This window comes from Pseudorasbora parva, chromosome 9, assembly GCF_024679245.1.
Source record: "Pseudorasbora parva isolate DD20220531a chromosome 9, ASM2467924v1, whole genome shotgun sequence".
In the NCBI taxonomy this organism is placed as follows: domain Eukaryota; kingdom Metazoa; phylum Chordata; class Actinopteri; order Cypriniformes; family Gobionidae; genus Pseudorasbora; species Pseudorasbora parva.
Window position 1 is genome coordinate 34,856,577 of NC_090180.1, and position 24,065 is coordinate 34,880,641.

Here is a 24,065-nt window from a genome sequence, read left to right on the forward strand (position 1 = left end):
CCGGTCGCGGCACCCACTATTTTTACAGTCTATGCACCCACACCACAGCACACACCCCCATATTATAAACTGGACCAGAGTAATATCATCAAATTCGGACGTTTAGACATGATGTAATTCGTGTATAGAAGAGCTATTAATTTTTATGTTATATGACTTATCAGATATAGTATGCATTTAGTTATTAGGCATAATTAAGTAGGCATAATAATTCCACGGGAATTGTTAAACAAAGTGTGTTGTGTATATAATATCATATTTTAATTAACATATTACTTATTGGTATGGAATATTATTGTTGCATAATTACGTACTGTACAACAATCTTGTCGATAGTTTTTTTTTCAGTAAAAAGAAGGTAAATTGCCGCCCTTATAAACATGGCTGCAGTTACGCTCCATTTTGTCCAGTTTACATGTGTAGATCACGTGGTAAACGACGACCTTAGGCAGTAGGAACAGTAGGCTGATTGCAGAAAGATGTGAAAGAAGTGGATTTCGGCAATAAACGGACTGTACTTTTCAAGCATAATGAGAGTTGTAATAGGTATATCATATATCACTTTTCGCGTTAGCACTGCATGATACCGTAACAAAAGTAGTTCGTTTTGTGTGCTTGTGTGATAGCCTCTTTGGATAGAAACATTAAAACTTGCTTATATTCAAATATCATTCTTTTTATATTTTGATATTTTAATCGTATGTGATCGTGTTATGGCATGGTTAGGTTCACTTATCCGTCACTGGATAAATAAGTGATTTTTCTTGAGGTGATCTGTTTCGTAAGTGCTGTAACAGCGCATGCGCGCTGGCTGTACACGACACGTGCGCAGGATTGCTATTATTGTTATTATTGGGCTGGGCTGTAAATGTCATATGCTATAAATATAATATTTCCCACAGATAAATCATTATATGTAATATTGTCTATTTGCTTGTAAAATTAATAAAGCTTTATTTTTCTAACTTTCTTATCAGGTGGAGGCTCAGGGTTTGTAGGTCGTGAACTGATTCGTTTGCTGAAAAGCAAAGGCCATGAAATCACAATCATATCCAGGCAGCCTGGTCCAGGAAAAATAACATGGGTACGATGTAACTTGCACTGAAGACTATCTTGATATGCATCAAGTCCACCTTTACTTATGATTTTTGGTATATGTATATAGGGCAGTGGTGAATCAAGCCAACATAATATCAAACCTGATATGATATTACTCAGTATCATTTAAATAAAAAATACATTTCCTTGAAGGGCCAAGCTCATTTAAGAGTATGTGATGTGATGCGTAAACCTTTTGAATGTAGAGTTAAATATTGGTGATAATGCATCTGACCTGTGTCAGGGCATGGGTGCAAAAATGCAGCCTTACAGAGTTTAGCTTAAACCCTATTTGAACACCCCTGTCCTGATCCAGCTTATCAAGTCCTTAATGTTTATGTGAAGAACTGAGTTTTGCACCTCTGAGTCCCTAACCTATGTTTATTTATCACAGGCTGATGTGGAGTCAGGGGGCCTCCCGCCATGTGAGGGCGCTGTGAATCTAGCAGGGGAGAATATTATGAACCCTTTGAGATGGTGAGAACTTTTTTCCCCCTCAGTGTATATAAATAAATATGGACTAGTCATTGATCATTTTAATATTTTGTATTTGACACTAGGTGGAATGAAAATTACAAAAAGGATCTGTTCTCCAGCCGAATAAACACAACCAGAATTCTTGCCCAAGCTATTGCTGCATCACCTACTCCACCACATTCATGGGTGCTTGTTACAGGAGTAGGTAAATAAGTGGTGGTGTTTTAGCAAGCTAGAAAAATATGATTTGTCAAAAAAAAAAAAAAAAAAAAAACTTGTCTGAATAATCAGTAACACTTTAGAATAATAGTCATTAGTTAACATTATTTAATGTATTAACTAACATGAATTAACCATGAGCAGTAAACATGTTACTGTGTAAGTTAATCTTTGTTAACCTTAGTTAATAAAACTAAAGCTGTTCATGGTTTGTTCATGTTAGTTCACAGTGCATTATCTAATGTTAACCAGAGTTTAATAATGCATTAGTAAATGCCGAAATTCACATGAACAAAGATAAATAAATGCTTTATAAGTGCAGTTCATCATTAGTTCATGTTTACTAATGTTAACTAATGACCATTATTTTAAAGCTACACTGTGTAACCTTTTTTGTTTACTCTTAGCTAAAAACATATCCTTGCGCCGCTAAACCCATGGTATGGCAGCAAAGTTGCATGATTATTACGCAGGAATAAGAAAATATATCTATATTGGTCAAAAAATCATTTTTAAAAAAACTTTCCATTTTCCGTTGGTCTTAGTACACGATGTAACTACAGAATAATCAAGTTTTAAATAGGAAAAATATTATCTTTGAAAAAATAAAAAAATATCATGAGTGCAATGCTAATGGCCTAATCCGATTCAATGATGTATGCTAAGCTATGCTGGTACTGCCAGATATAGAGATCGGCTGAATGGATTAAAAAAACGGTAAAACTCAACTGTTTAACTCTAATGTACTTGGAAAATGAGCCTATTTTCAAAAAAGTGGAGTGTTCCTTTAAAGGACAAATTAGTAATGTTATTTTTTTTTCTACAGTTATTTTTAATTGTAATTTTGTATGGTTGAATTTTTGCAGTTTTTCTCTGATTTTGTCTTCAGCATGTTATAAACCTAGTCTTCAAACCCAGTACACAGAAGAGAGCAACTGGACACCATTTGACTTCCTGTCTCGCCTGGTGAAAGAGTGGGAGGGGGCAGGAAAGCTTCCTGAAGACAGTGCTAAGAAAACAAGACAAGTGGTCATCAGACCAGGTGAAGCTAAACAAGTTTCTGATTTATTACAAATAACTTTATTCAACAAAGATGCATTAAATTGATCAAAAGTGACAGTAAATACATTTATTATGTAAAAAGATATCTATTTCAAATAAATGCTGTTGTTCTGAAGTTTCTATCCATCAAAGAATACTGAATGTGTCATGGTCTCCACAGAAATCTTAAGCAGCACAACATTTTTCAACATTGATGATAAGAAATGTTCCCTGAGCACCAAATCAGCATATTAAAGGGTTAGTTCACCCAAAAATGAAATTGATGCCATTAATGACTCACCCTAAATAATGTTCCACACCCGTAAGACCTCCGTTCATCATCAGAACACAGTTTAAGATATTTTATATTTTAGTCCCAGAGCATATGCAGTCTATGCACACTTTACTGTCCATGTCCAGAAAGGGAATAAAAACATCATCAAAGTAGTCCATATGTGACATCAGTTAGTTAATTAGAATCTCTTGAAGCATCGAAAATTCATTTTGGTCCAAAAATAACAAAAACTATGAATTTATTCAGCATTGTCTTCTCTTCTGTGTTTCTCCAAAAAGATTCAAACGGTTAATGAATCAGTGAATCGATCAATGCTCTGGGTCGCCAATGTTACGTGATTTCAGCAGTTTGGCGGTTTGATGCGATCTGAACTGCTGAAATCACGTGACATTGGCGATCCGAATCATTGATCGATTCACACCGTTTGAATCTTTTTGGAGGAACGCGGAAGAGAAGACAATGCTGAATAAAATCATAGTTTTTGATATTTTTTGGCCAAAATGTATTTTCGATGCTTCAAGAGATTCTAATCAACCAACTGATGTCACATATGGACTACTTTGATGATGTTTTTATTCCCTTTCTGGACATGGACAGTAAAGTGTGCATTGACTGCATATGCTCTGGGACTATATCAAATATCTTACACTGTGTTCCGAAGATGAACAGAGGTCTTACGGGTGAGGAACGACATTAGGGTGAGTCATTAATGACATCAATTTCATTTTTGGATAAACTTACCCTTTAAAATGATCTCTGAAGGATCATGTGACACTGAAGACTGGAGTAACATTGAGCTTTGCCATCACTGGAATATAGTAGATGAATAGATTAGAATAAAAAAACTAAATAGTACAAAACAATATTAAATTTTTTACAGTACTTTTGATCAAATAAATGCAGCCTTGGTGAGCTTAAGAGACTTTGTTTAAAAACAAGTCTTACCGAACCTAAACTTTTGAATGGTTGTGTAATTGTGTACTTTCTTCCACTCACTTGCAGGGGCAGTGTTAGGGCGTGACGGTGGCGCCATGAAACAGATGATGATTCCCTTTTGGCTTGGCTTGGGTGGGACGCTTGGCTCGGGACGCCAGCCCTTCCCTTGGATCCATGTTTCAGACCTTGCTGGCATCATTGCCCATAACTTGGAGCTCCAAGAAAGACCATCATCCACAGAGCTAGATGTATTTAATGGAGTTGCGCCTGCATTGAATACAAATTTTGAATTCACTAAAGAGTTGGGCAGTGCTCTAAAAAGACCTACTATCTTCCCTGTTCCCGGCTTTTTCTTGGATGTCTTTCTTGGTTCTGAGAGAGCTGTTATCCTCACACAAGGCCAGAAAGTAGTGCCCAAGAGAACTCTTGAGTCAGGCTTTGAGTTTCAATACCCAGATCTTACTTCTGCTTTAAAAGAAATTGTTGGATAATTAGTGACCAGTCAAAACACCTGTGACCTGATATTATTTTATGCATACTAATGCAGTTATAACGTTTAATTTTTTTTTTTTTTATTAAGCATATACAAATAAAGCTTGCTTGTACAAAAGTGACAAATGCATTTAAATGATTTGATTTAATACTCTTAAAGGAGAAATAATGTTCTCAGTTCCTTTTGGTTGTCTTTCCCTCGGAAAAAGTTATATTTATCTGTGTGTACAAAATGAGCACTGCATTTGTAAATAAATGTCTGTATGTGATGTTTTGAGTCCAGCGGTGGTATCTCTGAGTATATTCCATGATTAGATAATCATAGCAGATGTTATGTCTCTTATGACATTGAGTGGCTATATTTGGCTCATCTGTCTGATCCGTGGGGTCATCTTCTACATGGAACGTTTACATATTTTCCTTCAAAAATCACCATTGGAACAAGTACACATCTTTGTATGTATACAATTCAGACACAAGCTTTTTATTCTTAGATCCACTTAGATGTACACAATATGCTTCTAATAAATGTCATGTTACTGCTTCTAATAAAATAAAAAAAGAGTAAAAAGACCAACAGCAATGATAAAAACTTGTTAAACTCAAGATGAGTTGTTGTGATACAGCACAAAAATAAAACTGGAACTGAGAGTGGAAAGTTTAAAGGGATAGTTCACCCAAAAAATAAAATTGTATGTTTATCTGCTTACAAATGAAGATTTTTAACTCCAACTGTTGCTCGTATAATACATGTCAGTGGGGTCTAATTAGAATTGACATGCATTATACGAGCAATGGTTAAAGTGAAAATCTTAATTTATGTTCTAAAGAAACAAACACAACTACATCTTGGATGCACTAGGGGTAAATAGATAAACATCAAATTACATTTTGGGGGGAACTATCCCTTTAAGTGCCTTAACTATCCAAAGTTACAGCTGTATTAAAATACTCAAATATTTTTGAGAAAACTGGTCTTGTATCTTGGTATACTCCATGCAAAACAAATTTAAACACTTTTTTTTAAAGAATTATTGAGCGTGCAGCTATTAAAGGAATATAATTTAAAAAAAAACCTAGAAAAGGTAAACTTTGTTTAAAATGGTGACATTTTAATCATACAACTTACCTTATCCATTAATGTTTTTATTCAGTGCCACAAGATGTAAATACTGGTTCCAAAAGGTTTAATTTTAAATCTGTAAAATGTCAGCGATTTGGTTTGTGTAAAGGCTATTTCCTTAACAAAATACGTAATTTACATTATGTATTATGCTTTACATTCCAAAATGTCGTTCTAAAAAAGAAAAGAAAAGAAAAAAAGCTTTGTCTGCGCCCCAATGTGGATGCTATCCAACCTAAATAGTATGCGACATTAGTAATTTTCAATACTTTTTAGGGCAGATAGGGTGAGAGGGTAGTATTGCAGTGTATGAAAAGAAAAGGGTCTGAATCATAGGTCCGAATGCGTCATGCCTCAACTACCCAATCACAGCGATTCATTTACATAAACACCACCCTAAATGTTCGACCAAGTTTCGTATCCAATATTATAACAAACGACATAACAATTATCTATGAAAATTCGCTACCTGAAATGTTTTATATCTTTACGTTTTATATTTATTTACTTCCCATTACCTAAATAACTCACCATCAATGTAAAGTATTGTTCAAGGGCGAGCTTACAAAAGGACTTACAGTCTACGTCACGAGTCAGAGCGGAAGGAAGCTCACTGTAGAGGTCACATGCTGAGTGTTCGTCACTCCTCCAATCACCTCGGGGAAGGTCTGAGACAAGAGCCAATCGCTGTCCTAGCAGGACATCATCTGAACAGATGAGCGAGCGCACAGTAAATACGGGTCAAAGCGCGGTGTTCTCGCACAAGACGTTGATCCATGCGCAGTTTCAGCATATCAACTGATGCGATCCCCGCTGACTTGGAAACGCTCGCGGCTGGCGAATGAGTTCGATGTGTGAGCTAGCAGAAGGTGCTAGAACCCAATTCAGACTACTCTCCCTCCGCTCTTTTGCATTATCTCTAAACTAAAAATGTTAAAAAGTTTTATAACTATGAAACTATTATTTTATAGTTTGCACTGATGACATCTTAAAATATGATGTTTTTTTCTCTTTCTGAGTCATTATTGAAGCTACTTAACTATCCTAATTAAACTAAGGTCCAATTCTAGCTTAATTTTAGCTAATTCTAGCTTAACAGACAAAAAGTTTTGTCTGTGAAACCAGGCTCTGGAGAGAATTCAAATGGAAGATAATAACCAGATTTTTTCTCCACAAATAATTGCACAATGGAATCCATCTTGCTCCAGACAAGTGCTGGAGAAACTGTGGCCAGCATTTTGGTAACCACTAATATTTTGTGGTCATGTCCAAAGTTAAGAAATAATTGAAAAAGATATATTTGATGCCCTTAAATAAATCTTCCATTATGAAATCCCCGAAGACCCCATAATAGCCCTTCTAGGCGTGCGGCCATCCAGAGGGCCTTGAGGGTAGAGCTAAATATATTTACTACAAATTTTACTTGCTGCAGCGATCAAATGTAATTCATGCAGATGGTTAAAGGTATAGTTCAACCAAAAATGAAAATTCTGAAAAATTTACTCCTAGAGCAACCATTGCCTACCATATTTTTCCCTACTATGGTAGTCCAATGGTTGGTCTATCTGCTTGGTTATAAACATTCTTAAAAATATCTTCTATGTTCAGCAGAACAAAGACACTAGTACAGGTTTAAAACAACTTGAGGGTGAGCAAATGATGACAGAAATTTCATTTTTAGGTGAACTATCTCTTTAAAACCTGACCCTCCATTATACAATACTTGGATTCACAAAGTATGGGAGTTGTACGAAATGGAACAAATCTTGTATGCATTACGACTTCAGAAAATACTCCAGTGATCATGAACTATACTATCACATCCACCCTGTGTTCATGTCTGCCTTTCTCCATTAATATTATATACCCCCCCCCCCCATCTCTGTATTTGTTTTCATTCTCTGTATAATGTGTATGATATAATTAAGTTTGAACAATTGTCAATATTGTGGGAACATGATGGACTAACATGTTAAAACCCAGTCCTATACTGTATTGTATGCAATGCTGTGATTCTAAATAAAAATATAAGTGAAAAAAAGCCTTCCTTCCCTCTTGCAACATATCTTATTTTCTCTGATGACTTGTTTGCTGGTGTGAGGGCAAGACAACCCGTCACTCACATAAGATCAAAGCATTAGCAAACCACAACCATCCAACAATTTCCCGATGGACACAAGAAGGGCCCGTCCTTGTCCGAGAGGCTGTTTCACTCAATATACGTAATTATGCTAACCTAGAAATCTAGACGCACCCCAGCGGCAGCAAATCTAATCTGCCGTGAGTGTCGTCTATCAACTCTTAATACACTTCTAAGCTTCTAACGCCAAACTCTGGTTGGGCCAATCACATTGTGTATAGAGTCAGTGGGCGGGGCTTAACATAATGACAGCAGAGTTGCACTTGCGTGCTTCTAGTAAACACAGAAACTGGCAAATGGCGGTCTTTCAAATCAGCTTTGACCCTGGAAGACTTGGAGTTAAGCTTTTCTCTGAGAAAAGAACGGCACTGAAGTCATTCTTATAAAGGGAAGATGTGTTCTGAGTTTTGCCGACTGAATACGGCGAAAGTTTAATCTGTCAACGAGCTCTGCTTCACCTTCGTTGCTCTGGTTGGTTGTAGCGATATCCAATTGCCTGCATGCCGTGCAGAGGGAGTTTGAAAGACAACCATTTATCCCCCCCTCAGATTGAGCCCTGTCTATGGTGAGTTTCCAGACCAAACATCTTGATGTGGGTCTGGCTTGTCAGGCTATAATTATGCTGATTTTAACACATTTGGATTTTGGGCTTCATCATTACTGTTAAATATTGAGCATTGGGTACAGTGCAATAGCAAATCACAATCAGGTTGCATAGCTTAAGTAGTCTATTTGGAAATAAACATTACAAAAATCAAACTGTTATCCACAAACACTGCTTTAACAGATTATTGTAGTCGCTCTCATTGAGTCTCGTCATTATTAGTGGCATCTTCTGCATGAAATATTGGCAGCAGATCTCCCCAGTCACTGCTACGAGCACATCTGTACATGTCCCTGTTAAAAATAGACAACAAAAATCATGGTTAAAACAACCTGTATTATCTGCACCTGTATAACGTATTAGAGATAATATGGAGGAAGTCATTCACTGAAAATGGAAGTAGAGATCTGTTAAATGAAAGAATTACATACTTTCCATGATGACGGGCCGTTACAGCGAGTTGTTTGAGTTCTCCATTGGCGCAGCACAGCTGACACTGAACATGTCTGGGTCGGCGACGGACTTGTGCGATCAGTCTGGCCATGTCCCAGTGCTCAGTCTCCTGAGCCTTTTCTCCATTGGTCCTGGATATAATCAGGAAACTGAACTTCTCCTGCTGTCTTTCTTGGCTCTGTGATGATTCATTTACAGAGATGGGGGAGAGAAATATATATTAGATTATACACCCATCAATAACTACTTTCTGAATAACCTAAGTGTTGACATCTAATGAAATCTACAGGACAGAAATTTAGTTATTCAAGACGAATGTTACAATTGGAAAGTCAACTGCTTTGAACTTACTCGAGAAAAGGGCAGAGAATAGTAGAACTGAGTGAAGTTACAAGGTACTACAGGTCGCTTGATCAGCTTGGGACAAGGCAGCTCATGAGTGCACTGTTAAAAATGAAAGCCAGCAGAAGATATTGTTAGCCACAAATCAATATATAAAATAATGATTAAAAACAAGTATGTTTAAAAAAAAAAATTCAACGCACAGGCGCAAATATAGATGGTCTCCTCAAGTCATGCTGTACCTCCTCTTCTCTCTATAGTTATACAGCAAAGGTTTAAGAAAAATTACATCAGACATTTTCTACTATTTCAGAAGATTTCTGAAAGATCCAGTTCCACCAGGGCGGCGTTTCACAAAAACTTAGGGTATGGCATGAGCCCTTTACAAATAATAACAATATTTTAACAAAATGTGGACAAAAATTCACACAAAGAACTTAAAAACAGACTTAACAACAATGCAAATACTAAAATATATATAAGCCTTCACAGTGTCCTAACCAAACGTGATGTGAGAAATTTTTATTTTACTGTTTTTATTTCTGCTGCTTTGTGGCTGGAACAACATACAAATTATGACATTTATTTATTTAATGTAAAAATAATTTAAAGCGAGTTTGAATATAATTTTTCGTGACCTTTATAGACATAGCCGAGTTGAAAGCAACAATGGTTCTTGAAAATAAATAAAAGAAAACAACCATGTTCAAATGTCAAGGTGAACAAACAAGTCTATTCTATGATTACATTTTTTTTTTCAGTCACTCCGTATTTCTCAGAATTCGATATTGTACTTATCAATTTCATTGCAAATGCAATCAGTGCGCTTGCAGAGAGCCCGCCAACATGCTCTTCTGATTGGCAGTGATTTTTGAATGATTGATCTCGGGTTAAGGTTGGTTTGCCATTGAAAATCTTGTGGCATCGCGTCTGGTTAGCACCTTTTTACAGTCTATGGTTAGGACCATAGTGTTAGGCCATTTAAATTTGCTTTTCAAAGCTGCAACAAAACTACCGAGCAGCATCAAAAGCCGTTTATTTCCCCTGCTTGTCTGAATGCCAGGGTATGGCAGCTGCCATAGTCCGCCCCTGAGTTCTACGACTACGACATACAGCAAAAAAAAATCTGATCATACGTTAAGTATGGCGTCTCTGGCCTCCATAAGGATTTGATGTCCGTCTTTGGTTCCGTTCTCCACCAATACCTGTACAAAGTACCAAGAAACGCATGAGGAAACCATAATTCTGTTTAGATAGCAGTTATTTTAGTATTATTTATATATTTTATAGGTATTTATTCATATTTTATTAATATTGACAATTCTCTCTTTTTTCTGTTTTTGGTCTTTGTTCTATTTTATTTGATATCAGCTTTATTTCGATACACAAAAATATGTTTTGTAGTTTTAACAATAGCAACACTGCAAGATAAAAATAAATAAAACTATATTCAATGTCACGGTTCCATAATTTATTGCATTGGTTTAACCGTTAATAACTGCGTCATCACTCACAAGGTAGGAGTTGGTTTTTCTCCAAAGTGTGAAAATAACATTGAGTCGCTCATTTAGAGTGTCCAGTTCTGACAAAGAGAAAGCAGCAACCACAAGATCAAACTGCACCTGTGGGAAGGAAATACCTTTGTTTTATTCAGTAGTGTAAAAGCAATGTATCATTTGGGCAAATAAATTCAATCAAGGATGTCAGCTGAACATACCTTAGGAGAAACAGGGAGGAACTGGCGGAAATATACTTGTTTAATTACTGGATTATCCATCTCACTGCCCCCTGTTTGATACAAACCAACATTTTGTCTTTAGATCTGTTTATATAACACTGCGCTTTAAAGTCTGACGGAATGATCTTACCTCTGAGAAGTTCTTCTGCCATGGTGTTCATGTCTCCAGAGCTGTCTACACAAACATACTCATTCAGAGATTCTCCCCAGAGTGAGTGTGATGCCCTGAGTTAAATAATAAAATATTTTATCAATCACCATATCTTAAAACATGCATATTTTAAAGCAAGTTCATTAATACCACAATAAATCAATCCCATTTATATGCCCCCAATGGGTTCTTTTCACTTTAGAATAATAAAATATTCATTTCTAAATCACACTTACCATGTAACTGTTCCGAGTCCTGATCCAAAGTCCATTAAAGAATACGGTACAAATAAAGGATCTCTCTTCTTAATCTAAGACGTATAACAGAAAGACTGTTAATGAAAAAGAAAAGACAATGTAAAGAAATGACTGTTAATGTGCAATAAATACCTCATTTAATGCTCTGAGGACAGCAGCATAACCACCTGCTAGTCTGGCAGCCATATACACCAACCCAAGATCTTCATTGTACCTTGAAACATGCCAGCACACCGTAAAAAAGTGTATTTAATAAGTTAACCAATAAAACACAGAAAACCTCACAGTCCTAGTCTATGACAAATGTTCCATACAGATTATGTATTTGTACCTTAGGGGAGCCCTGCGGTATGTTGTTTTTCTCAGTTCATATAATACTCTGCTTTTTATCCGAGCCTCTAGTTTGTGGTCACTGCCATCTGAAGGAAATATTTAATAATAACTGTTATTTACAGTCTTCAATTTCTACAGTCTCACCTTAACCCAACATAACTCACCTTTATGGGTATCCTCCTCTTGCTCCAAAAATTTCCTCTCAAGAAGGGTGGCTTTCTCCCTGAGTTGTGAGGTTTCTAGCGCCCGCTTTCTGCTCCAAAGGAAGTTGGCCAGCTTATGTGCCCTTTCAGTCAGACTTTTTACATCTGCCTCTGCATATCAAATAAAGGCATATAAAATCAGTGACACACACCACCACTATAGTGATATGCGATTGATGTGTGCGTTTCAGAACACAGACTGATTTGAATGCTCAAAATGTAGACTGGTAGATCAAAGTTTACTTACTTTGTAAGACAGATTGTGCTGCTACCTGCAGTTGCTCCGGCAGGCACACTGTTTTGAGGTTCGTCACACCTGGGTGCTTTCGATGAGGAGCACCTTTCAAGAAGTCGGCCTGTTCCACAGGTGCTGCAAAACTCTGACACTTAAAAAAAGAAGAAATAATGTAAATGCTACAACTATTAAAGTCAACATATGCTGTAGGCAGTATTTTGGTGTCATTGAAATACTTTTAGATTTTAGTCATATTTAGGCTTTTTATTATTATTATTTAAAATACCTATATAGTTTTAATAAGTTTCAATGTACTCATATTTTAGTACATTGAGTTCAACTAAATGACATGAGAAATGTTTTGTAGGCAACTTGCTGTAATAAAATAGTTTTTACAAAAAAAACAAAAGCAGAGAATGCTACATGGCATCTTTATGTAGCCACTGGTGCTCACTGTTTAAACTGGAGGAAAGCATCAAATTATAAAGATGAAAAAACGTCAAGGCACTCCTGTGGTGAAAGTAAAAAAGCCTTTAATTAAAGGAATAGTTCCCTCAAAAATGAAAATTCTATCATCATTTGTTCACCCTCAAGTTGTTACAAACCTGTATGATTTTTTTGTCTTTTGCTGAACACAAAATAAGATATTTTGAATAATATGCGGAACTAAACAGTTAATGGACCCCAGTGACTTCCATAGTATTGTTTCCCCTACTATGGAAGTAAATTAAAACATTTCCTTTAACTGGGCTAAATCATTAAAAGCAATTAAAAAAAAAAAGGTTAGAAACATTTCAGCTACACAGCCCTCTTCAGGATACATAGCCTTTTTACTTTTTCTACATGAGTGCCTTGGAATTTTTCATCTTCCTAATCAGTTAACGTTCATTTTATTTCAAGTAATAGACTGATGGTTGCCAAAAAGGAAAATTAATTTATTTGAGTAAGTTTAACTGATGAATCATTGACAATAAAGCCAGGAATAAAATTAATTTTGATTTCATGTTCGAGTGTGTATTCACACACATACTGGTAAGTCAAAATATAAAACCACAATCACAAGTTTAACTAATTACTATGCAGCAATTAACAACATCCGCTCTTTGGCGTATTTTTTAATTGTTATGAATTCTGTATTCATAACGTTACTCACCCGTTGCGCTTCTCTCAAACATAAAGCATAAGGGTTTCTTGAACATTTAACATACACTCGGCTGCCCAGTAAATACATGTTTTATTCAAGATTAATACACATAACAAATTAGATATTGCATTAATTTAACGCTGTTTATAGTCGCTATGTAGATGTAGACTCGGTGACATCGGTCACTCGCATGCTCATGTGGTCGTCGGCAACACAACTTCAAAATAAACCCGTGTAGAAAAGAAGCTGTGATCAATTCGTTCCTAGACAACAAGTCCGAATTCTTATACTTTTGGCGCCCTTCAAAGTCTCTCAGGTTGGTATTGAAAACCGTTTAAATCTTGTGCTTATTTAAATTTTAACAATATAAAACTGTGGCTTTAATGTAAGTTTTGTTTAAAACATTTGTCTTGCATATTGTTTTGGCGCCATATCCATGGCTGTGTCGTCGTGACTCGTGTCCCATGTTAGTTAGACGATGAGGAAGTGGATGCAGACTCATTGGACTCATATTACATACATTTTTATATGGATAATTGAGTTTACGTCATACTGATACGTATACCATTGCTGACATTTACGGGACTCGTTTCTTGTAATTTTAGCAGTTTCATTGAAAGCATGCGACGAACAAGAAGTTGCCGGGACAAGCCTGTGGCCGACGCAAGCAGTGAAGCTTCAGAGACGAAAACGGGTATGATGAATTCACTCTTAGTGAACATGCCTAAACAACTCAAGGTTTCACAATCAGCAGTTAACGTCTATTAGTCATGCAGTGAAGAATCGCCCATTCATACTTTATGCTTTTCCAAGTAAATGTAAAAGTAAAAGTGCTTAACATATAGCCACACCAATTTGAATTGTATTTAATCTTTAAATCTCTTTTTCTGTATAGGTGTGACACAGGTTTAATTTTAGATTTTAATATTTCACATAAGTGATTATATGAATACAAGTCTTTATTCTTTCCAGTTTGGCATGAATACAAGTCTTTATTCTTTCCAGTTTGGCAGTGGAAGGGGGATGAAGGTGAGTGGGAACCATATCCTCCAGCTGTCTGTGTCCAGCTGGATACAGCAAAGCAGACTGGTGAAAAGTCTGTGTCTCTGGCGCTTATACCTGGTTATGAAGTGGATCTTGTGAAAATGACTCAGACTAACACTGTCACCAAGTACAAACGAAAAATACGCCTTCAGAAAGTAAAGTCAGGTACGCCTGTGTGTGCATAAGATTATGCATCCGTATCTGGCACAGAAAACGAATAGCAACTTATTTGTTGCATTGCAGAAGATCTAAATGAAGGGGATGCTTTGAATGGGAATAATAGAGCTGCAGCTGTTGATCCGATTAAAGAAGAGAAAGAGGAGGAAGAGGAGCAACCCGTTTCCAAGAGATGCAAAGAAGGGAGGAGTCAGAGGGTGAACAAAGCCAAGCCTGCTATAAAAGAGGAATGTGAAGGTATTAGTTCCTTCGAATTTAATTTGAAGTTAAATTTGAAGCTGTTACCAGTTACCAGTAATTTGAAGCTGTTACTAGTCATTTTCAATCCCTCTCCTTCAATTTCCTATTAAATTGAGACACCCATATCCTGTCCTAATTTTTTTCTTCTTGTTTATAATTTTTTCAAAAAATGCATCACATTGTTACATTATTGACTTTTCAGATTAAATGTAACTGTTTTTTTCCCCCTCATGTTTTCAAAAAGAGGTTGTGAAGACAGTGGTTGTGAAAGGAAAAGCCCCAGTTGATCCGGAATGCAAGGCTAAAATTGGAAAGGTAATTTCTCTATGTAATAGACCTTATGTAGCCCGCCCCTTTTCATCACTGCACTGTGCTGTCTTCCAGTTTGTTTTTTTACAGCATGAAGGTAAGCTCTTAAGGATTCATGAAAGAACCGGGCGTTTTATAATCTTCCCAGTCTACTGACATTTATGACATCTGCTTCAAACTTTACAATGCTCATGATAACTTTCGTTAACTCTACAATAAGTAAATCAATTTCACCAGCTAATAGCTCTTTAATAGCAAATACCATAGAAATATACAGAGATACAGCAAAAATTGAAGTTCAAACACAAAATTCTAAATATGGCCTGAGCTATAGCAAAGGTGTCCAAACTTGGTCCTGGAGGGTAACTGTCCTGCAGAGTTTAGCTCCAACTTGCCTCAACACACCTGCCTGGAAGTTTCTAGTATGCCTACTTGCCTAATAAGACCTTCATTAGCTGTGTGGGTATGTTTAATTTGTGTTGGAGATAAACTCTTCAGGACAGGAGTGGCCCTTCAGGAGCAGGATTAGGCACCCCTGGTCTATAGGGTCACACAAAGTGAAATTACAGTATTTGACTAACTGTTACGTAATCGCCTTTAATCACCCTTTTCTTCAGCACAGATTTTGTTTGCTTTAAAATCTTCTGATTAGATTTATTTTCTTTGGTTATTCACAGGCCCATGTCTACAGCGAAGGCGCTGATGTATATGATGTTATGCTGAATCAGGTGAATATTGAAGATGTTACATTACTGTTCAAAAGTTTAGGCTCTGTATGATTTTTTGTGTGTTTTGAAAGCAGTTTCTTATACTCACCAAGGCTACTTTAAAAAAATAAAAAATACAATAAAACTAATATTGTGAAATATTATTACAATTTAAAATAACTTTTCTATTTTGATATATTTTAAAATGTAATGTATTCCTGTAAAAGATGAGTTTCCAGCATCATTTCTTCAGTCACTGTCACATGATCCTTCCTTGTCACATGATCCTTCCTTCATACTATGCTGATTTGGTGCTTAAATAAAATTAGTTCTTGTTGAAAACAGTTGTTCGGCTTAATTTTTTTTGTGGGAACCATGATAGTTTTGGACATTGTGTGACATCTTTTAATTTTACTCTTGTGTTACAGACTAATCTTCAGTTCAACAATAATAAATATTACCTGATCCAGCTTCTTCAGGATGACAGTGCAAAAGCCTATAGTGTTTGGATGCGGTGGGGACGAGGTATGTGCAGATTCAGAAACACCTGCTCTTTGTTCTTTGTTCTTTAAATGTTCTTTACCAGGGGCCTGTACCATGATGATAGTTTAACAAACTCAGGGTTACAGGATTAGTTTTGAGTTGACAAAACCAAACCAATATTTTCAGGCTTTGTTGGTCCCATGATGCTTATCATCAGCTTTCTCTGTCAACTCAGGCTTTGATCCTGAGTTCAGGAGTTTAGCTGTGATCAGCAGTGAACAGCCAATCACAGGCTCTGGATCAGTGGAACTGAAATTAATTTCTCTCTTCTGCAGATTATTACGTGATTGAAAAATATTAAGAATTAAAAACAATGTACACAGCAAGAAGAAAAGAGCTGTCTATGAAAGAGGACAACTTGAAGAAACAATATTATATGTCAATGCAAGTAAAAGTTATGAAGTTAGTTTAGTTGATAAATAGAGAAAACTGAACATTTAAGCTCAGTAAGATTCTTTTTTAAATATTTTTATTTATTGATTTTAAACTGTATGACTTTATGTTGGCTATTTATATTAATTTTAACAAAGTGCCTATTAATGATTGATTAACTAAAATTTTAAATGTGTAATTGATTAAGGGTATAATAATTACATAAATGATATCTAAATCACTAAAAATTATTATTTTTATAAGCATGTTAAAAGCCAGACCTTTTATTCTTTAAAAACCATTTGCTTTGTGGTGACCTTTAATTTGAAGTAGAAACAGGGGGAGTGACTTTACTGTATCAGATGTATGTCACTTTACTCACAGCTGATTGGTCCAATTTCAGTTTGAGCTCTCTTATCAAGAACATAACCTGTCCTGGAGCAGGTTAGCCGTGGAGCGTAAGCCAAACCACTTTAATGGTACCTAAAACCCAGGATTGGCACAAACTACGCTTAAACTTCTGGCTAAATTAAACAAATTTACGCTTAATCTGGCTAACCTGCTAAACTGGCTTCATGGTACAGGCCCCAGACTGATTGCTATCATTGCTTTATCATCCATGCACTTGTTGTTTTTCTCTTCAGTGGGTAAAGTAGGACAGAACAGCTTGGTTAACTGTGGGGGGAATCTAGCTCAGGCCAAAGACACCTTCAAAAAGAAGTAAGTTTATCTTTTTATTGTATATCATCAATGTTATTTCCTCATATTCGATATGAGTGAAAGAATTGGGATATTATCTGTTTATATTCAGATGTTATATACAATGATATTTCCTATACAATATGAGTGGAAGAACTGGCATATGATCTTATTTCAGATTCTTTGACAAGACCAAGAATGAGTGGGAGCATCGAGCACATTTTGAGAAAGTTGCAGGAAAATATGACATGGTATTTGTAGACTACAGCACTGAAGACAAGGTAAGAATAAAATTTGGTAGCACTTTATTTAACAGTCCTGTTTCCCATGAACATACTACGTACTTATTGTAGTAATTACAATAACTGGATAATTACTAGGTACTAACCCTGATCCTACTCCTAAACCTAAGCTTAACCCTTATAGTTCCCTTATATTACCCAGTACTTTCTTCGGTAAGTACATGTGAGTGCATGTACCGTAAAATAAAGGGCAACCAAAATTTTGCTCTTTTTTTATAGTCATGTTAAGACCTTTTTTTTCTTTCACCAGGAAAAGGACAAGGCTGTGGTATCCTCCTCTCTTCAAAAGCCCTGCCAGCTGAACAGCAAGGTCCAGTCTCTCCTAGAGCTTATATGTGACCTCAAAGCCATGGAGGAGTATGTGCTAGAGATGAAATTTGATACCAAAAAAGCCCCGCTTGGTATGTGTGTGTGCATTTGTGTACCAAACTGATTAAATTAATCTTGCACATTGTTCACGATGAATAATGCATTCAAGCCAAACAATGATTTCATTGATTTTATTTTTGTTCTAAAGGAAAACTAACTACAGAGCAAATAAGAGCTGGCTATGCCGCCTTGAAGAGGATTGAAGAATGTTTAAAGAGCAAAAAGAGTAATAAAGAACTCTTAGATGCATGCAACCAGTTTTACACTCGTATCCCCCATGACTTTGGGTAAGTTAAACTATGTCCAAAAGTTTGGGGTCAGTACGATTAAAAATAAATAAATAAATAAATATACTGTTTGACAGATGACAGATATACTGTTTGCCATATAATGACAGATATACTGTTTGCTGTATTTTTAATCCAATAAATGCAGCCTTGGTGAGCATAAGAGACTTATTTTAAAAAACATTTAAAAAAATCCCCCGACCTAAACTTTTGAACAGTGGCTTAATGAGTTTACATTTATGTGTGTGTTTGTGTTTGTTGTTCCTGACTACTCAAACCTCATTTAGGTTGCGGACACCCCCCATTATACGCACAGAGGATGAGTTAAAGGAGAAAATCGCTTTGCTTGAGGTGTGACATTGTAATTGCAGCTTCTCTTATAGGGATAATATTGCTGATGCTGAACGGGAAGAAATTATGTGACAATTTATATTTCACTACATTCTCATAGAATTCTATGTTTATAGTTAGTTTTTGCAGACAATAAAGAATCATTCACACACATTTCTGTCTCTTAGGCTCTAAGTGACATTCAGATAGCAGTGAAAATGGTTCAGTCCAGTGTTCAGAGTGATGAGCATCCTTTGGACAGACATTATCGCTCTCTACAGTGTAGACTGCAGCCACTGGATTCTCACAGCAATGAATACAAGGTACAGTACATGGGGCATACCTCTTTTATCATTGAAATAGAATCTGAATATATTAAAATTAACTTAACAAGCAAGATTTTACTATGTAATTTTGCACATCCCAAAACACAAATTGTCTGTCTTTGTATAGGTTATAGAGAAATATCTTCAGTCCACTCATGCACCCACCCATACTGACTACACAATGTCTATTCTGGACATCTTTGCTGTGGCGAGAGAGGGCGAGAATGACAAATTCAACTCTGAGCTTGAAAATAGGTACCTAACCACCTTCCTCAATTACAATGAATCACTTAAGTAATGCTTTATGTAAACAGATAGTCCCTTAGTTTCTGGTCTAGTGTGTGCCTCATTCCATTTTACTGAATTTAGGCAATTAGGTCGTGTTTCAGATAGTAGAAGTTGTTTTTGTGTGTGTGGATACAGGATGCTCCTGTGGCATGGCTCTCGTCTGACAAACTGGCTGGGGATCCTGAGCCAGGGGCTGCGAGTGGCCCCTCCTGAGGCTCCCGTGACTGGATACATGGTGAGACAAAGAGATACTGAATCACACAAATATCATCAATAGAAAAATTCCAATTCAGTGTTTGTCTACAAGATGTCTGTAACCATTCTTCTTCTTCTTTTTTCCACCCTCCCCTTCTAGTTTGGTAAGGGGATCTATTTTGCTGACATGTCATCTAAAAGTGCCAATTACTGCTTTGCTAATCAGAAGAACAACCAGGGACTCTTGCTGCTGAGCGAGGTTGGTTTTTAAATTTATCTAAACATCAAAAAATCTACTCCCATTTACTAGACCTTCTCAACATTGATCTGTAACACAGAATATTGCTTACATACAAATATACACAGTCTCTCCTAGGTTGGAGCTGATTAAGCTCCAGTTCTGACAAAAAATGTTCCCAAAACATACTGATAACACATACTTTCTCTCAGTGAAAGATACAGATAATAGTATAGGCAATATTTAACTTGATTTTTAGTGTTTCTGTAAAAGGAAATATCAAATGTGTAAAATTGAATAAAAATGAAAGACAAATCCATATTTCGTTTCTGTAAGCCGGGCTGAGCAAGCAAACACTGTTTCTGCACCCCTGGCATGTTAGGGGTGTGTGATACCTTCAAAATCCAAACCAATGACAACATGTTGATCAATGTTTAGTGACACACACATCCCTAGGCCAGACCCTCAGTCCCTCCTCAGAGACCAAATACACACTTTAGAAAACAAAAGGGGAAAAAAACGATCAGTGTTTCTATTGATTAATCATAATAATATAGGATAAATATTAAGGTTTTGATTATAAATATATATATATATATATATATATATATATATATATATATATATATATATATATATATATATATATATATATATATATATATATATATATATATATATATATATATATATATATTATAAAATACACATACAGGTATATTGAAGCGGCATTTCAGTATATACCAGCAAGAGTTTGTTGTTGGTCGCCACACTCGGCAGCAGCACACCAGCTCCAGACTAGAGCTGTGCGCTTGATAGAAATCGTAATAAAATCGCAATGTGAGCATGTGAAATTTTTAAACCTCAGAAAGCAGATTTTCTGCCAGAGACCTCAGTGTGCAATCTGAATACAGCGCGCCTAACTAAATCTATTTGACATGAATGAAATCACAGAAACTGGGATGTGATTTTAGGGCAGAATAAGGACTTGGCATGGTAAACTCTTTATACAATACCATTAAAGCTACTTAAATCTGTTCATGGTAAGTAAACACTTGTGATATTTTTTGAAATTGGTTGCATTCAGTCAATGTGTTGTGGTGCTCTTTCTGATCCACTTTCAAATGCGTTTCTCAGAAATCGCCCACTGCAACTTTTAATATGCTTCTGGAAAACATGATACAGTTTTCTCAGTAATCATTGATGAATAGAAAAGAACCACATTTATTTGAGAGGTTTATTTGAGTAAATTCTACTAGTTTTTTTTTAAAGTGATAATTTACAATTATTTTAAAGATGTTAAGGCTAAAAATGATCAAGATCTATTCATGTGTTGGAGAATCAATTTCAGAGATTAGTTATTTTGTTCACTTTTCCCTTCATAGGTTGCTCTTGGGGATAGTAATGAACTTTTGGATGCGGATTACAGTGCTGACCAACTGCCTTCTGGAAAACATAGCACAAAAGGCCTGGGGCAGACTGCACCCCACCCAAATAACTATGTTACATTGTAAGACACATTGTTTTCCATTTTAGATTTTACATGTTTGAGTCATAAGCGCTGTACTGAATATTTTTTCTTATTCTCTTTTAGGGATGGTGTGACCGTACCCATGGGGCCCTCAGTAAAGACCGGGGTGGGGCAGAACGGAGGTTACTCTCTCCTGTATAATGAGTACATTGTTTATAACCCTGCTCAGGTACAGATGAGGTACCTTCTCCGAGTTCAGTTTAACTTCTCTTCGCTGTGGTGAGGCAGAGGCGATTCTTTACATTTAGCACACTGACAGTCTTTACAGTCTGAGATGAAGGACCCTACCCTTTTGTTATACAGTGTGTTGCTCATTCATGCATATTATTCTTCATTTCTGTTAACAAATATAATATTGCAATTATTAAACAAAATAAAATACACTTTCTACTGATATACTGTTATGATCTTTTTGATGAGTGTAAGTTGCGAAAGATGATCATAAATGTAGTATTTACATAATCCTTGTATAAACAACCCTTGCTTTGTGTTTGTGTGTGCTGATTTGAAATGACATTGAGGGTCTGTTAATGAGTATTGAATCACTTTCTCTGTGTAAACTGGTATTTCTTATGTAAATACTGCTTTTTTATTTGCAAAAGAATGGTTGTATGAGCAATTGACACTGGATCCTTCGAATAGAATGTTACGAATAGAAAAGAACAGCATTAACTTGGGGTAAAATAATTATTAAAGAAATTATTAAAACTTGCTCAAGTGTTGGTAGTAGCTCAAACCAATGCTTTTTTGAATGTGGAAAACGGGATCTTGGTCCAGTGAATCCTCATCACATTCCCAGTGTTCTCAGAAGCAGAAGTTCCCATTTGTTTCAATGTCAAAAGAAAAAAAAATAGATTATAGTGTTTTCACGACATTCCAAATGAGGAAAAAATATCAAGAGATTGATTACAGCAGTCATGAAAGAGAATTTGCCACCATCGTTCCATCTGCCATTGTATTAGAAACACCCTTGCAGCAGTGTTAATTAAATTTTTGTAATTAATTGTCAAGGTAATACACAAAGTATAGCATTATAAATGTTAACTAAATTTACTGATGTTGCTAACTGGAAACGTTTCATCAGTCTGTGAAAAGGGGTCCATTAAGATTTTAGTTTTCATATTTCAAATGTGTATGCTGTCATTTTATTTGTATAGTAAAAACAAAAGGTTTTGAAGCAAAGTGGCCACAACTGCTAATAGATTTTTAAACTAAAAATGGTCACAAATTGAAACTGCATTTTTGGAAGCAACATAAAAATATCAAATATTTGATTATAGCAAATTTTCCTGTAAAGGGGTATTTAAGGGGTGCAATGTATTTTTTGAAGGTGTGAAAATGTGTCAAACAATTTTGGAAACATGCCATGTGACTGGTGAATAATCTGTCACTGTAAAAACATGTACAATATAATACAATTCTTACATTAGGCTATTGCTTATATTTAGTCAGAATACATTACTGAATGGCCGTCATTGGGTAAATGAGCTTGTTTGCATAACAGCATCTACCAGCAGGGGGTAAAGCTGGGCATTGAGATGAATGATAACGTCTCAACTGTCAAGCTCCAGAAAGGATGAAATGGAAGTACAGTCCAATGGAAGTACAGTCCATATGAATTGTGTGCTAAATTCCAAGTTACATGTTGACTTTGTGTGAAGAAAAGGCTGAAATGTAAGTTATTTTGCTGAAAATCTCCCCCTTCCCTCCTCATTGTTCTCTTATTTTAACGTGACATACATGGAGCTGTAAACTGTCATTGTATGGGAGATTGTTTGACGATTCTTTAGGATCTTTCTTTTGTGTTCAGTGTAAGAAATAAAAGCACAAAGATTTTGAATGGCATGACGAAAAGGTGGCTACACCCTACCAATACAATGACTATTACCCTGCCCAACCACTTCTTAGTTCCATATCTTATTCACACTATGTCAAAGCAGAAAGTCTAATTCTTTAAAATCAACTTATTGATTCTGTAGAATGTAAGATACAGTTCATCAAGGACTTACCAATACATACACAAGATGAGCCAAAACATTATGTCAGTATGCTGTTAGTCTTCCCAACCTAAGACAAGGACTCTACAAAACAACTGAAGGCATCTTGTGGCATCTGGTTATCAGCAGCCGATCATCCATGTCCTGTAGTTTGTGAAGTGGAACAGCCATAGAGTGGATTTGTTGGTCCAGCACATCCCACAGATGCTCAGGGCAACACCTTGAACTCTATCATGTTCCTCAAACCATTCCTGAACAAAATGTGTGCAATGTGGCAGGGTGCATTATCCTGCTGAAAGAGGCCACTTTTACACCAGGGAACACCAATGTCACAAAGGGGTGTACCAAGGTGTGAGTGCAACAATGCGTGTCAGATTACATCCACATGAATGGCTGGACCTAGGGTTTCTCAGCAGAACATTGCTGAGAGAATCACACTCCCTCAACTTTGTAGGTTTTGTTTGGACCCTCCTCGGGGCCACTGTTGGTAAATTCTCACCACTGCTGACGGAGCAACCCACAGGTCTTGCCATTTCAGAGATACTATGACCCATTCGCCTTGCCTTAACAATTTGGCCCTTGTCAAAGTCACTAAGATCTTTATTCCTGTCCATTTCTCCTGCACATTCATTACGAGAACTTATTTGCTTCACCTGTGGCTGGTCTTAAGATTTTGGCTCAGTGTATTATGTAGCTTTTCTTCATCAGATTAGAAATATTTTGTCAAGTTGTTAATGTCTTTTGACTCATTGTAAGTGTAATAATGAAAATAACATATAAAGATTTATATGCAATAATAATAATAGATATAGATTTTTTTTTATTATTAA

At 36.1% G+C, this 24,065-nt stretch overlaps 3 protein-coding genes across 3 annotated transcripts; 2 read left to right on the forward strand and 1 right to left on the reverse strand.

Annotated features, from left to right (window-relative positions):
- The first annotated feature begins 397 nt into the window (after window positions 1–397).
- On the forward strand, window positions 398–4,825 carry sdr39u1 (short chain dehydrogenase/reductase family 39U, member 1). Its single transcript, XM_067452379.1, has 6 exons — window positions 398–546; window positions 978–1,084; window positions 1,493–1,575; window positions 1,659–1,780; window positions 2,684–2,836; window positions 4,133–4,825. Exons 1-6 carry the CDS (start codon window positions 531–533, stop codon window positions 4,555–4,557), a joined length of 906 nt encoding a protein of 301 aa, XP_067308480.1. The 5' UTR covers window positions 398–530; the 3' UTR covers window positions 4,558–4,825.
- Window positions 4,826–8,531: 3,706 nt separating this feature from the next.
- Window positions 8,532–13,503, reverse strand: mettl17 (methyltransferase like 17). The gene is made up of 14 exons (XM_067452381.1): window positions 13,291–13,503; window positions 12,150–12,288; window positions 11,864–12,013; window positions 11,698–11,785; window positions 11,499–11,580; window positions 11,346–11,419; window positions 11,089–11,183; window positions 10,938–11,008; window positions 10,735–10,842; window positions 10,357–10,425; window positions 9,424–9,474; window positions 9,230–9,322; window positions 8,857–9,056; window positions 8,532–8,718 (listed from the first exon to the last, which is right to left on the reverse strand). The coding sequence occupies exons 1-14, from the start codon at window positions 13,366–13,368 to the stop codon at window positions 8,625–8,627; spliced, it is 1,392 nt and encodes a 463-aa protein (XP_067308482.1). The 5' UTR covers window positions 13,369–13,503; the 3' UTR covers window positions 8,532–8,624.
- On the forward strand, window positions 13,473–21,561 carry parp2 (poly (ADP-ribose) polymerase 2). Its single transcript, XM_067452380.1, has 18 exons — window positions 13,473–13,597; window positions 13,887–13,975; window positions 14,287–14,490; window positions 14,569–14,739; window positions 14,987–15,057; window positions 15,729–15,779; window positions 16,187–16,283; window positions 17,318–17,393; window positions 17,551–17,653; window positions 17,925–18,075; window positions 18,192–18,330; window positions 18,618–18,681; window positions 18,849–18,983; window positions 19,114–19,241; window positions 19,410–19,509; window positions 19,630–19,728; window positions 21,093–21,217; window positions 21,302–21,561. The coding sequence occupies exons 2-18, from the start codon at window positions 13,903–13,905 to the stop codon at window positions 21,459–21,461; spliced, it is 1,947 nt and encodes a 648-aa protein (XP_067308481.1). The 5' UTR covers window positions 13,473–13,597; window positions 13,887–13,902; the 3' UTR covers window positions 21,462–21,561.
- Window positions 21,562–24,065: the final 2,504 nt, after the last annotated feature.